This window comes from Leucoraja erinacea, chromosome 7 (assembly GCF_028641065.1).
Source record: "Leucoraja erinacea ecotype New England chromosome 7, Leri_hhj_1, whole genome shotgun sequence".
Lineage (NCBI taxonomy): Eukaryota > Metazoa > Chordata > Chondrichthyes > Rajiformes > Rajidae > Leucoraja > Leucoraja erinaceus.
The window spans coordinates 8,937,974-8,951,882 of record NC_073383.1 but is presented as its reverse complement, the minus strand read 5'-3'; the positions used below and the strand labels follow the sequence as shown (position 1 = coordinate 8,951,882).

At 39.3% G+C, this 13,909-nt stretch overlaps 1 protein-coding gene across 1 annotated transcript in view; it reads left to right on the top strand.

Moving 5' to 3' along the window:
• Positions 1-13,909, top strand: part of LOC129698622 (collagen alpha-2(V) chain-like) — a 245,989-nt gene that overhangs the window by 200,412 nt on the left and 31,668 nt on the right. Inside the window, exons 38-44 of the mRNA XM_055637740.1 lie at positions 2,287-2,340; positions 3,867-3,974; positions 4,067-4,120; positions 6,243-6,296; positions 7,323-7,484; positions 9,527-9,634; positions 13,629-13,736. Of these exons, the coding sequence (XP_055493715.1) occupies positions 2,287-2,340; positions 3,867-3,974; positions 4,067-4,120; positions 6,243-6,296; positions 7,323-7,484; positions 9,527-9,634; positions 13,629-13,736 (648 nt within the window). The remainder of the gene's footprint in view (positions 1-2,286; positions 2,341-3,866; positions 3,975-4,066; positions 4,121-6,242; positions 6,297-7,322; positions 7,485-9,526; positions 9,635-13,628; positions 13,737-13,909) is intronic.

The window sequence follows — 13,909 nt, the reverse complement described above, 5'->3', positions numbered from 1 at the left end:
GATGCTGTGTGTTGTTTGAGCATGTAACATACAGAACAGTTCTGCACAGGAACAGGCTTTTCGGCCCATGATGTTTGTGCACAAAACATGATGGCATATTAAACTGATCTCATCTGCCTGTGCATGATCCATCTCTCTCTATTCCCTGCACTTCCATGTGCTTATCTAAAAGCGTCTTTAACACCACGATCGTATCTGCCTCCACCACCACTTCTACCAATACGTTCCAGGCCCCAACTACTCTCTGTGTGTAAAACAAAACTTGCTCCTCACTTCTACCCCTCTCACCTATAGCTATGCCCTGTACTGTTGGATATTTCCACCCTGACGGAAAAGGTTCTGACTGTCTACCCTGTCTCTGCCTCTCATATCTATGTTAAATGTTCTAACAATGCAGAGCCTTTGGTTTGGTGTGGAGGTGAAGATCATAAAAGAATTATGGTTTGTTGCCTCACTCTTGGCAAGCAACGGTGTCATTGATAACACATCTCTGGTGTTAAAGTGATGTAGTAATATCCGTTCCACCTCTGGTTGTACATCACATGTCCTTGCTTGACAAAGGGATTAGTGTCAGTGAATGGCGCAGAATGGTTTTAAGTGAGGTCCCTTTTATTAATGAATAGCTGATAATCCTATTAGTGGTTAGTTGAAGGTCCGGTGACACTGATTTTAACTTTTGGACCAAACTTATAAAGAGTTTATGTAAGAATGTTTGTTATTTCAGAGAAAAATATATAACCTGTAGTTCACTGTCTGTAAGGGTGGTGGAAATAGAATCAATTAAGGAATTGGATCAGAAGTTGAGAAAGAACAATGTTCAGAGCGATGTGGAGAAAGCAAAGGAATGGTGGTAGGTTTGATGTAATAGGAAATGACTTGACCTAGATCAGCCACATGGCCTCTTTCTATGAGGTGACATAACCTTACGTCTGTAATACATGAATGTGTGAAGACTGTGAGATGTGTTTATGGAGGCCAGCAACAATGTTGGGTGTCTACCAACAAACCTCGACCTACCTGACCGAGTTTTGGCAGTAAGTGAGAAATTACAGAAGGGTAAACGGAGCCATGTGATGCTGCTGCAGTAGTATATAGGATGGGGATTTGAAAATGCAATTCATTGATATTAGGCACGTTGTTCAACATCTGGGTTTGTTGGATCCAGGTCTTTGGGGCTTCGCTCCTAGCATTGACTGTCAGAATGATTTATTTTTGCTACCTTCTGTCTGTGAGTCTGGATTGTCTCATACAGACCATGTTGACTTTATATAGACTCAAGACTCATGTATGGGCCCCCTGTTGAGGAGAAAAGCCAATGAACAGCACAGCCAGAGCTGCTTATGTTACGTAATGAATGCAATGAAAAGTCAGCTTGAACTTGCTGTGCTGTCTGCAGTGTATCTCACAGGCATGGGTTAATTACAAACCCCAGTCCTTTTTTGGTATTACTTAATTCGCCCTCGCTTTGTTTTGACAATAAGTTTTCAGAAGTCTTATTACTTTTTTTCTATAATAATTTATGGATCCATGCTTCTTTCAGAGACAGTCAGCACAAGGATTAATTACTGTCACAGTGTTTAAAAGGAAATCTCTACCTCATTACTTTCTGTTAGTAAGACCCAGGTATGTTTGAAAGCAATAAAGGGATCTGAAAAGAATAAAGGAAGAAGATTGTGTAATAGGGCAAATGGTTTATGTATCTGTCAATGCAATGCAAAATGTGAAGCAACTCCTTAATGCAAATTGAGTGAAAACTATTGCAAGCAATTAAGTTGTGGGAAGTTTTCATAGTAAGATCCATTGATGTAGCTATTAGTTATGAGATCAGGGGAGATATATTTGCACATTGCTGAATGAGAAAGTAGAAATTAAGAGATTATGGTTCCCAACCTTATTTCATCCCGTTTACCCCTGGCAACTTTAATAGCACATAACAATGTTATTTCATTTATTTATGATCAACCGATGATGAACAGATACCGGTATACCAGAACCAAACACAGTCAGTCAATAAGAAAAAATATGTACAAATCCAGAATCAACAAATTTACCTCCTGGGGGGTAAATTTACCCAAGGTTGGGAACCCTTGTGGCTAGAGGAAGACGAGTCTGAAATGTATTAATTGGAGTCACACTCGTTGGATGTCCCTCTATCTGATTCTTAAGGTTCATTGACTTGTTTAATAGAACAGCAAATACTTTTTAGATGAGCAACAGTATCTGTAATCTGGCACAAGCTCACAAGTATTTGTGTTGATGGTGACTTCCATTGATTTTCTTTTCCAGGGTTCTCGTGGTGAGACTGGTACCACTGGTGCTGTTGGATTCGCTGGACCTCCAGTAGGTTATCTATGTGCAAAGAAGCTGCTTTCAAGCTTCTCTTTCATTTATTCTATTGACAGTCGATCTATGAAATGCAAGCCAGTCAAATGTTTTGCTGGGGTGCGGCCAGACAGACGCTGTGTTATGTGACGAGAAGTACAGATAACTGGATTAATTATCCATAACATGCATATTCATATTGCATTATGGCAGCCAAGGAAATTAAACCACAGAAGGCAGTGAAGGCCAATTCACTGGATGTTTTCAAGAAAGAGTTAGACTTATCTCTTGGGGCTAACGGAATCAAGGGCTATGGGGAAAATGCAGGAACAAGGTACTGATTTTGGATGGCCAACCATGATCATATTGAATGCCGGTGCTGGCTCGAAGGGCTGAATGGCCTTCTCCTGTGCCTATTTTCTAAAGTGATTGCAGACCCATAGGGATGAGATAGACCATAATCTATCATTTGAAATGTTCTAGTTAGACTCAAAGCAATTAGGAACGGACAATTACCATTGACCTGCCCTGTGATGATCATATCACAAGATCAAATTACAGCAATATCTTGAAAATGTTATTGTGAACTACAGTGGAAGGATGTGCTGATTAATTTATACCTCCCCTTATAACCATATAACAATTACAGCACGGAAACAGGCCATCTCGGCCCTACAAGTCTGTGCCGCACAATTATTTTCCCTTAGTCCCACCTGCCTGCACTCATACCATAACCCTCCATTCCCTTCTCATCCATATGCCTATCCAGTTTATTTTTAAATGATACCAACGAACCTGCCTCCACCACTTCCACTGGAAGCTCATTCCACACCGCTACCACTCTCTGAGTAAAGAAGTTCCACCTCATGTTACCCCTAAACTTCTGTCCCTTAATTCAGAAGTCATGTCCTCTTGTTTGAATCTTCCCTATTCTGAAAGGGAAAAGCTCGTCCACATCAACTCTGTCTATCCCTCTCATCATTTTAAAGACCTCTATCAAGTCCCCCCTTAACCTTCTGCGCTCCAGAGAATAAAGACCTAATTTATTCAACCTTTCTCTGTAACTTAGTTGTTGAAACCCAGGCAACATTCTAGTAAATCTCCTCTGTACTCTCTCTATTTTGTTGACATCCTTCCTATAATTGGGAGGATCATAGGGAGGATCTTTGGATAGACTGATTATTGTGCTTTTATCCAAAAAGAGTTGCTGATTTTTTTAAACTAATGACTGAGATGTATCAGACATCACTGGGCTGGACTTGATTATTTTACTGTTACTTGCCAATTTACATCACCTTCACCAGGCATTGTTAAAAGGAATAATCTTTGTTATACGATGGGGAGAAAATCACACAAGGAATTATTAATCACACTGAAAAAGCTCCTGTAATCTAAGCATAAATCATAATGTTACTGCTTTGAGCATGATAGTTGTGGCATAGTGAAATTCTCTCTAGATGAATATCGATGATATATGTGAGGTGATTTTCTTCACTAATTCATAATTAGATCCCCACTAAAATACCCAATTGCATTCTGAACAGGGCAACGATGGACAGCCTGGAATCAAAGGTGAGACTGGTGAGCCCGGTCAGAAGGGTGATGCTGGCTCCCCGGGACCTCAGGGACTAGCAGGATCTCCCGGCCCTGCAGTAAGTACATCACTAGCAGAGATAATGGAAATTTTAAAAAGTTCATGGTTATTTACGATTATTCATCGTAATGCTCCTAATTCCTTTCCTAGGGCCCTTTTGGAGTTACTGGACTTAAAGGTGGACGTGGTACTCAGGGTGCACCTGTACGTATGTTTTTCAAACTTTGTAGATCTTTTTTTCAAGTTTCTATTTGCTTTGAATAATTCACTTTCTTACTACTTTCTGGAACAATGTATTAAATGTGCTCAATTAAGAGACTGGAAATGTTTTAATGTTATGAATTCTCGTATTTCTCAAACACTACAAAGTGTTTCTCTACATGATGGATGACTTAATTTCACAATTATGTAGTTGCATAGATTACTATTAGTTTCGAACGTCCACTGTGGCTTGCTTTTGGAATTTTAGTGCAGTTAATTATCAGCCAGCTCCTTGTCACCCTGCCTTCCTGCTGTGTTTGGGCACAATGGTAGATTTCCTGCCTTACAGCGTCAGAGACCCGGGTTCGATCCTGACAATGAGTGCTGTCTGTAAGGAGTTTGTACATTCTCCCTGTGACCTGCGTGCATTTTCTCCGGGTACTTCAGTTTCCTTCTGCACTCCAAGATGTACAGGTTTGTAGGCTAATTTGTAAAATGTCCCGAGTGTATGCAGGATAGTGTTAGTGTGTGGGGATCACTGGTCAGTGTGGATTTGGAAGGGCCGAAGGGCCTGTTTCTGCGCTGTATCTCTAAACTAAACTAAACTAAAAAAGCTACTGTAGGTACTCTGTGCCAACACCTTCCCATTACTAGCAATTATTAATCATCAGCTCCATAATGACTGTTCATTATTCTGTTAATTCTGCATTCTTATTCTGCAACCCACTGATTGGCACTCGGGGACAGTTTCTTCCCAGCTGTTACCAGGCAACTGAATCATCCTACTACAACCAGAGAGCAGTGCTGAACTACTATGTAACTGATATCTACCTCTTTGGTGACCCTCGATCTATCCTTGATTGGACTTTTCTGGCTTTATCTTGTTATTCCCTTATCATATATCTATATACGATGTAAATGGCACAAATGTAATCATGTTTTGCCTTTGTGCTGACTGGATAGCACGTAACTAAAGCTTTTCACCATACCTCGTTACACGTCACAATAAACTAAACAGTAAACTGTAAACTATCAGAGGTTTAAACACAGAAAAGGCCATGTTAAACTAAAATTGCTACATTATTATTCAATGGTTTAATTGTACTTTACTTGCCACATGTACCGAGGTACAGTGAAATTCATTTTTGTATACAGCTCTGTACAAGTATCAATTTACGTAAGTACTTCGATACATCTGAGATGAGCATCTCAGACACAGTACAAGTGTACAGCCTAGTACATTGAGATAGGATATATTGTCTCCAGATTGGCGCCAATTTCAAGTACCAGTTGTTGTAAATTCAGGGTTCTCGGGCCACATTATTATCAATTATGCCTAAAGTGTTGTAACTCCCAAACATCTTGACATACAAATCACAGATTCAAAATCGAAAACGAAACCACTGCCCGAAAGCAAGTCAAAAATGTGTTCCATGTGTGAATTTTGTTAATTCAGAAACAAGTTTTAAAAATGTTACTTATTATTGATGTATCTATTTAACTTGAATTGTCCACATATAATTAAGAAAACATGTTGTTTAAATTTAGAGAACGGCCAACCAAGTCTGATTATTTTACATTTAGACATTTGAGTATTATTTAATGAGTGTAACCACGCAATGTGCCACTACTCCAAACTGAGACCAGGTTCTGGGTAGACAAAAATGCTGGAGAAACTCAGCGGGTGAGGCAGCATCTATGGAGCGAAGGAATGGGTGATGTTTTGGGTTGAGAACCTTCTTCAGGTGTCACTTGACTAGAATCCTGTGCAACTTCCTTGGACACATGCTTAACTGATTCAGGGTCACATTTCTGCATTCCTTGTTGTCCTGCCTTTCTGCTATGTATGGGCACGCTAGGTATTCTGTGCCAATGCTGTGCCACCTCCTCCAACCACACCCTCAGCTTATTTAAAGCCATTCAGAATCACTAATTTTCTCTTCCAAACTCACGCCAAATCCATGTCAATCCAGTACTAGTGTTCCACTCATTTATAGAACTTTATGATCGTTGTGTTTAATTTTGACCACATTGAGTGTTGCAGATCAATTAACATAACTGTTCAAAAGATAATCTAGATTAAGTGAATCCTGGCTGCGATTTAACCTTGTTTTCTTTATAATAGGGTCCCACTGGATTTCCTGGCCCTGCAGGTAGAGTTGGACCTCCAGGACCAACTGTGAGTAGTGGTTTACAGGAAAATAAAAACATTTGTTGGGTCACAAGCGTGATGCATCTTGTATTAATCTAATAAAGAGCACAATAATCTGCTTCCATATATCAAACACCAATGTAAATGTTTTCAAGAGTTAATTAAAGCCATTTGTTCTGCTTATCTTGAGATAATGTAATAATTTCTTTCCTCTGGAAACTATTTTCCCCAGAATAATTTGGTGATGGGAATCCACAATAATGTCTAATAACAGATTAAACTAGCATTAAGAGCATTGCATGGTAAATATGATGCCTGTTGGCTACACTAATCTAATGATGATATTGGCATAATGCTAATGGACAATATTGATTCAGTGACAACAATGAGATTACATGGGATCCAGGGAGAGCTAGCTGCCTGGTTACAGAATTGGTTTCATGGAAGGAAGCAGAGGTACTGGTGGAAGGTTGCTTTTCGGGCTGGAGGCCTTTGACTAGTGGTGTGCCTCAGTGAACGGTGTTGGTCCCATTGCTGTTTGTGGTTTATATCAACGGTTTAGATGAGAAAGTGCAAGGCATGATTAGTAAGTTTGCAGATGACACTATAGTAGGTGGTATAGTGGACGGTGAAGATGGTTATCAAAATTACAACAGAGTCGTGATCAGCTGGGCAAGTTGGCTGAAGAATGGTTAGTGGAGTTTAATGTTGATAACTGAGAAGTGTTGCATTTTGGGAAGATATGCCTGTGCAGGACCTTCACAATGAATGGTAAGGCTCTGGAGAGTGCTGTAGAACAGAGGGATCTAGGAGTACAGATGACCAGTTCCCTGAAAGTGGCATCACAGGTGGTAAAGAAGACTTTTGATGCATGTGAAAAATTAGTATGTCGCAATATGATCTATAAAATACAAGTTCTGTACTTCTATCAAAATCGCCTCTACATCAAATGAAAGAAAAATTTGAGGCAAGGAGAAAACATTAGCAACAGTGAGACTTGATCTATGTTAAAATAATAAGATGATGACCTCATCTCTCCCCTCTCTCTTGTAGGGTGAAGCAGGTCCTGCTGGTCCCTTAGGGGCTCCTGGGAAGGAAGGTCCTCATGGTCTGCGAGGTGACGCTGGGTCACCTGGGAAGACGGGTGATTCTGGTCCTCCAGGGACAACTGGTAGCTCAGGTGATAAAGGAGAACCTGGAGATGATGGTCCAACCGTAAGTGCAATTAGAGTTTTAACTCAACGTGAAGCTTGAAACAAACGTCTGAATGAAATAGAATGTAGTTGCAATATTATTTTCACCATAGTTAAAAATTAAATTCCTATGATAAGCCAATCATGCAACCAGATAGCTGTATAAAATTCATCTTGTAAAATGCACGCTCTTCAAAATGATGTGGTTTATCAATTTTGTTAATATGCTGCTGAACAGTTTAATAAATATGTTTTTAATATTGAATTGACTGAATTAAAAATATCTATAGGAAGATAGACACAAAATGCTGGAATAACTCAGCGGGACAGGCAGCATCTCTGGAGAGAAGGAATCTATGCTGATGATTACCAATACCTTGATGATTACCAATTTTAGCAAAAGGAACAAAAATAGCATCTGGTATCAATATAAGATGTGATGAAACAAGAGATGAAAACTACCATCATTGATTGAGACTCATGAGATAAGAATTGCTTGGAGGTCATGATGATGGGTGGAAGAAAGCCAATGTCTGCAGATGTGGATGAGATCTTGTGGATTTCCACCCAGTGAGTGCTGGAGGTGGAGGCAGAAACATTCCTCACTTCCAAGAAAAATATATTTGAAGGGTCAAAATCCATAAGTTGGAGTCCAACAGGCCGGAAACAGGAGCAATGTTCCTGTTTCCTATTTGGCTGGCTTGAACAAATTGGGTTGAATGTTGGGCCATGACCACAACATTCAAGGTATGAGAGTTTGACGTAGAATATGTCCCTTGACAACATGGGAATGAAAATACAACAATCTAGATCTCAACAAGTGGCGAGATTAGAATGGAGGGTGAAAATAAAGAGCAAAACAAGTTGCCAAGTCAAAATTGCAGGGAATTGTTATTTTCTAAGTTGAAATATCTATTTGGTGGCTTTATTAAATGGTATTATTAGCTTTTCACCATGCATTTCCACACTACTGGAAATTATATTTAATTCATCAATACCACACTTTATGATCACATTACTATAATGAAAAGACAAGTTAAATTATTGACTAGAAACCGTTGTGTGTATTGTAGGATTTATCAACACGTGAGCGGGGCACAGGTAGAGAATAAATAGAGAATAAATATTATCGTGATATTGCATTGATAAAAATAATTTAAGTGAGTTATGAGTTACAAATATATAAAATAACATTGTGAGTGATGTAGGAACCAATTGTGTTATTGACCAAATTTTATTTTAGTCTTAGTAATTATTTAAATTCAAAACCTGAAATCTATTTCCATGTACGAAAAAAAAAAATATTTGTTGCAGTGGACAGCCAGACTGATGACCAAAATATCATTGATATGAAGATTACATCCAGATTCTACCAATGGAAGCCAATTTCCTGCCTATTGTCCTGTTGTCAACCAAGCACCAAATGAATCAGGTTGCAGTGGTGATAACAGGCAGTAATTCCTTGCCTTTGCCGCAACCAATTCTCTTTTGTGGCTGTGTTTCTTCCGAACAGGGATGTGCCCATCAGAGGTCCATTCCTGCAGCTTGGTCTATCTGAACACATTGCAGTGATCAGCAGTCTTATAAAGTTGTGAGGCAGTGGGATTCACTGCAATTTGGTTCAGTATAATGGGAGTTTCAACAGTGGATAAGATGCACAAGAATTGCAGCCATGCCGTTAATATCTCCGGAATGCCTAAAATCAGGGCATAAATCTATACCAGTGCTGGTGTAATTAACATACTGATCCTTTGCATACAACATGAGGCTGTTTACATAAAGAGCAGAGTGTTTTAGAATGAGGAGATTGACATGGAATGTTCGTTAACATATGATTTTAATCAGTTTGCATAAATTTCCTCCAAAAAAAATAGCTGAACCTCTCTTACCATCGAGACAGTGACAGTCCTCTGCTGCTTGTTAAGCACAGATGTTTTAGGTAGTGTTCCACATGTGGTAGATGCAGCTGGAAGAAACTTGACAAACTTATTTTTAACTATGTCTATTCTCACAACTATACCTTAATTGCAATCTGAAGCAACGTGTCTCTGTTCTGACTTCCAGGGCCCGGACGGTCCTCTCGGTCCACAAGGTACAACAGGACAAAGAGGTCTTGCAGGAATGCCAGGCCATCGTGGGGAAAGAGGCATGCCTGGTCTGCCAGGCCCAGCTGTAAGTGTTGCTCTCCGAGTTGCTTCATCCCAATGACAAGGGCTATGTAGTTTAGCTAAAGTTCAGGAATAACCAAAGCTGTAGACATTTTAATCAATCCGAACACTGTATTGTGACAACTGTAATCTTTGACCAAATTTCAGGGCTTGTCAATTGAATTACAATTCATTACAAGGCTTTTTTCGCAATATTAAATTCAATGCTCGTAAAAGGCTTTAAATGTTTGGCAGTCGATAGGTTACTTAGCAGAGGCAATGATAAACACATTTCTGATACGTGAAACATTGGCAAAAAAGTGATTGTGGGAATTTGTTGATTTGCTGTTAATCTTACTCTTATAACGTAGCATTGAAACTCGTATCAAAGTCTTTTCAATCGCTCTTTCATATAAATGGAAAATTCTGTGTTCTGAATATTAATGCATGTGTTAACAGATGAAAAAATATCATGGCACATTTAAAACAAAGGCACGATTCATCTGGTTTGACTTCTTCTAGCTTAGAAGTTTAGTTTAGTTTAGAGATAGAGCATGGAAACAGGCCTCAAGGCACACAAGTCTGTGCCAACCAATGATGTCCCATACATTAGTTCAAACCAACGCAAGAGAGACATTTTACAGAAGCCAATTAACCTGCAAACCTGCACATCTTTGGAATATGGGAGGAAACAGGAACATCTGGAGAATATCCACCAAATCACAGGGAGAGCATTCAAACTCTGCACAGACAGTATCAATAGTCAGGATTAAACCTGTCTTTGGTGCAGTCGGGCAGCAAGTCTACTGCTGCGCCACTCTGCCACCGTTACATGATGTGATGATTGTGGAGATGTTAAATGACAGAATTAATCTCTATCAGTGGGCCCAGTGAAGGGAGCCTCCAAAACATTTTACAAATCCATTTTTTAAACGTTCACATTGAAATTGCACAAAGCGTAAAAAGAACCTCCTTGCACTCAGGGTAATTTCAGAATGGGATTAACTGGTTGTGAAGTTAGTGGAAACAGAGTTAGCTTCTTCAAATATGACCAATTCCCAAGCTGGAAATGTCCAACACCAGAAGGCATAGGTGAGAGGGAGAATGTTTAATGGAGATGTGCAGGGCAGGTTTGTTTTACATGGAAAGTGCTAGGGACTTGGAGCACATTGCCAGGAGTGGTGACGCAGGTAGTGTTTAAGTGTTTAGCACAAGGAAGTGGAAGGAGTAGAGGGATATGGCATCATAGTCAGCACAGACATTGTGGGTTCCTGGGCTGTACTGCCCTATGTTCTATGAATTCGACTGGCACACAGGCAAGAGGTGTGGGGATGAGGTGGATGGGCTATCAACAGACACAGATTTGATGAAATGCATTGCTTCCCTCACAGGTGTAACCAATTCTAAAAGCGTGTATTTTACATCATTGCCTGAAATTATTAACACGATTTGTTCTCTAACCAATATAGATGTAATTGTATAGATTTTCTCATAATTTTAACCACAGAGTTATGATTCGCATCATATTATTTCAAGCTGTTTTGTTCAATATTTTTGGCACGGATGATGTGCTAAACAAAATCAGAGATGCTTGTGTATTGTTGCTTTGTTTTATTTTGGATGATATAAAGTAAAGTATTATCCTGATTGCCAAAGAATATATGAGATGCATCATGGTGAAGTATGTTTCAAATTACATTAAGATAACTTGCTTTCAACCAACTGAATGACACATATAAAATAATAAGAATGCAGTTAAATATTTTCAACGGTATATATGATGATTGTATATTCCATGTTAAAGGGAATGATTTTGCGCATATGGTTTCACATTGTTCCAAACCAATAATTATGCAACATTTTAATAGGGAATAGTCAAAATGGCAGGAAATCTTGACTGAGCATTTGGGTGTTTTTAACTTTTAGGATGTTTTTAGAGTTCCCTTTATGTTATTTAGATTAATATTGATTAGACTACAATAAGTTAATCAGTTCATTTGATGCATTCACTGATGAGCATGATGTAGACACCAACGGTTTGACTGAAGCCCATTAGTTATATCAGCAGCTATTTATTTTTATAGTTTTCTCATTCTCTGATTAATTTACTCAAACAATTGTGGCTTGAGATGGGAGTTGCATTAAATCCACAGGACTATTGTGTACATTATAGAGTGCATGTTGTCTCAAAATGGCAGCTGGGCCTGATATTTTTATTATAATATGTAGGTTGGGACACTTATCATTCTTACCTGTGCATAGCCTAACAAAAACCGGGACTTCATAAAGCTGTGTTTTAAAAGTGCCTGTGCAGATAATTATAAAACGTTGGTCACCCTGCTATAGGAAGGATGTTGTTAAGCTGGAATGAGTACAGTGAAGATTTATAAGGATGTTGCCAGAATTTGAGGGCCTGAGTTAAAGGGAGAGGTTTGGCAGGCAACCTTATTCCTTGGAGCAGATGAGGTTGAGAGGTGATCTTTTAGAGGTTTTTAAGATTATGAAGGGAATATAGTGTAAATGCAGAATCTTTCAGGGAATAAAATAAACAGGGGATATAGGTTACTGGTACGAGGGGAAAGATTTAATAGGAACCTGAGGAGCAACATTTTCACAGTGTGGTGGGTGTATGGAAAGATCTGCCAGAGGAAGTAGTTGAGGCAGGTACTATAAAAATATTTGAAAGGCATTTGGAAGATGGTTCATGGATAGGGAAGTTTTTTTCTGCCTATGTACATGGAAAATACAGACTATTGGGACAAGTGTAGATGGGACATCTTGTCAGCATGGGCAAGCTGTGCCAAAGGGCCTGATTCGATACTGTATGACTCTGTGACTATGACATATGGTGGTCTGCTAGGTCTATTTTTGTACAGCACAGCTTTGATGAAGATTTGTGTTACTTTATACATGATAACAATCACAACTTGCATTGCTTTAAATAGCGTGTAATTTCCATTTATCCACAAACTGATATCAAGGCTGAAGTATTGTCAGGATTACTCAGTACTGGATTTATCTGCTTTGCTTATTTTTCTTCAAAAGTTTGTCCATAATTCATTAATTCTTTGATGGATCGATATGTACATTGTAAGGGAACATACTTCATGCAGAGGATAATCGAAACGCATTTGGTTAGGTCATGTAATCAATTCAATCTTTTTTGCCATGTTAATAAGTTAACTGTGACTCCAGCTCTTGAGAGTGATTGGTGGCCCTTGCACAGCTTTTTATTGCACCCAAGGAAGTGGAATCATACCTAACCAACCATTATGCAAGACTCTTTCTTGCAATGCAGAGAATTCACCACCTTGTCATTCAAGATCGAAGTTGTAGTTAAGCCCTTCGTGTGAGGTAATGAGAATATGAGTGTCACAGAGGTTAATTAGTAAGAACTTTTGCTCCTAAATCGCCAAGCTCCTCAATCTACACTGGCTGGATATATCAGCCAGCCAACGCTTAGTTCATATGTCAGCTGCCGTATAGATAATGGGTCGATAAAAGACCCACATGGCTGGGAAAAGCAGGAATTGACCGATGCGGGTAAATTGCATTTTAATCGATATTAACGTTTGCATGGATATTTAAGAAGTTGGGGACAATGTTTAAAGGAGGTGGGTGGGACAATTCTTTTTAGGCAGATGGTGGTGAATGCCTGGAGCATGCTGCTGGGGGTGGTGGAGGCAGACACGATAATGGCAATTAACAGATTTGTGGATGAGCATATAGAGGGAATGAGGGATAGAGATTATGTGCAGGGAGATGAGAGTTGGCCTTGGCATCATATTTGCACAGACATTGTGGGCCAAAGGGCATGTTTCTATGCTGCACAGTTCTATGTTCTAAGAATTGGTAGAAATTAACATCACATTTTTCCTTTGGTAACATTCTGAAGTACTGAAAGTTCAAGAGTCTTTTCCATTTAGTTATGGAATATTTTATTTCTAATTATCATGGTCCAACCTGTACCATGCTATGTGCCGCGCAGTGTGACAGCTCCTGTACTGTTGCCTTTCCAGGGTCAACCTGGCAAACAAGGACTGACAGGCTCTTCCGGTGAACGAGGCCCTTCAGGCCCAACGGGTGCACAAGGTTCACGTGGACCTCCTGGTGAAGCTGGTCAGGATGTAAGTAAAAATCCACGTTGTTTGACTATCAATAGCTGGAATATTATTACCATAAATGTAGCATCTTCACTCATTGGAAAGAAATGACCAATTATATTAATAGTAAGTCCCAAAGTGCAAAATGCCTTGCAGTCATGAGTACTTACATTAGTATTAAAGATGGGCACAAAGTG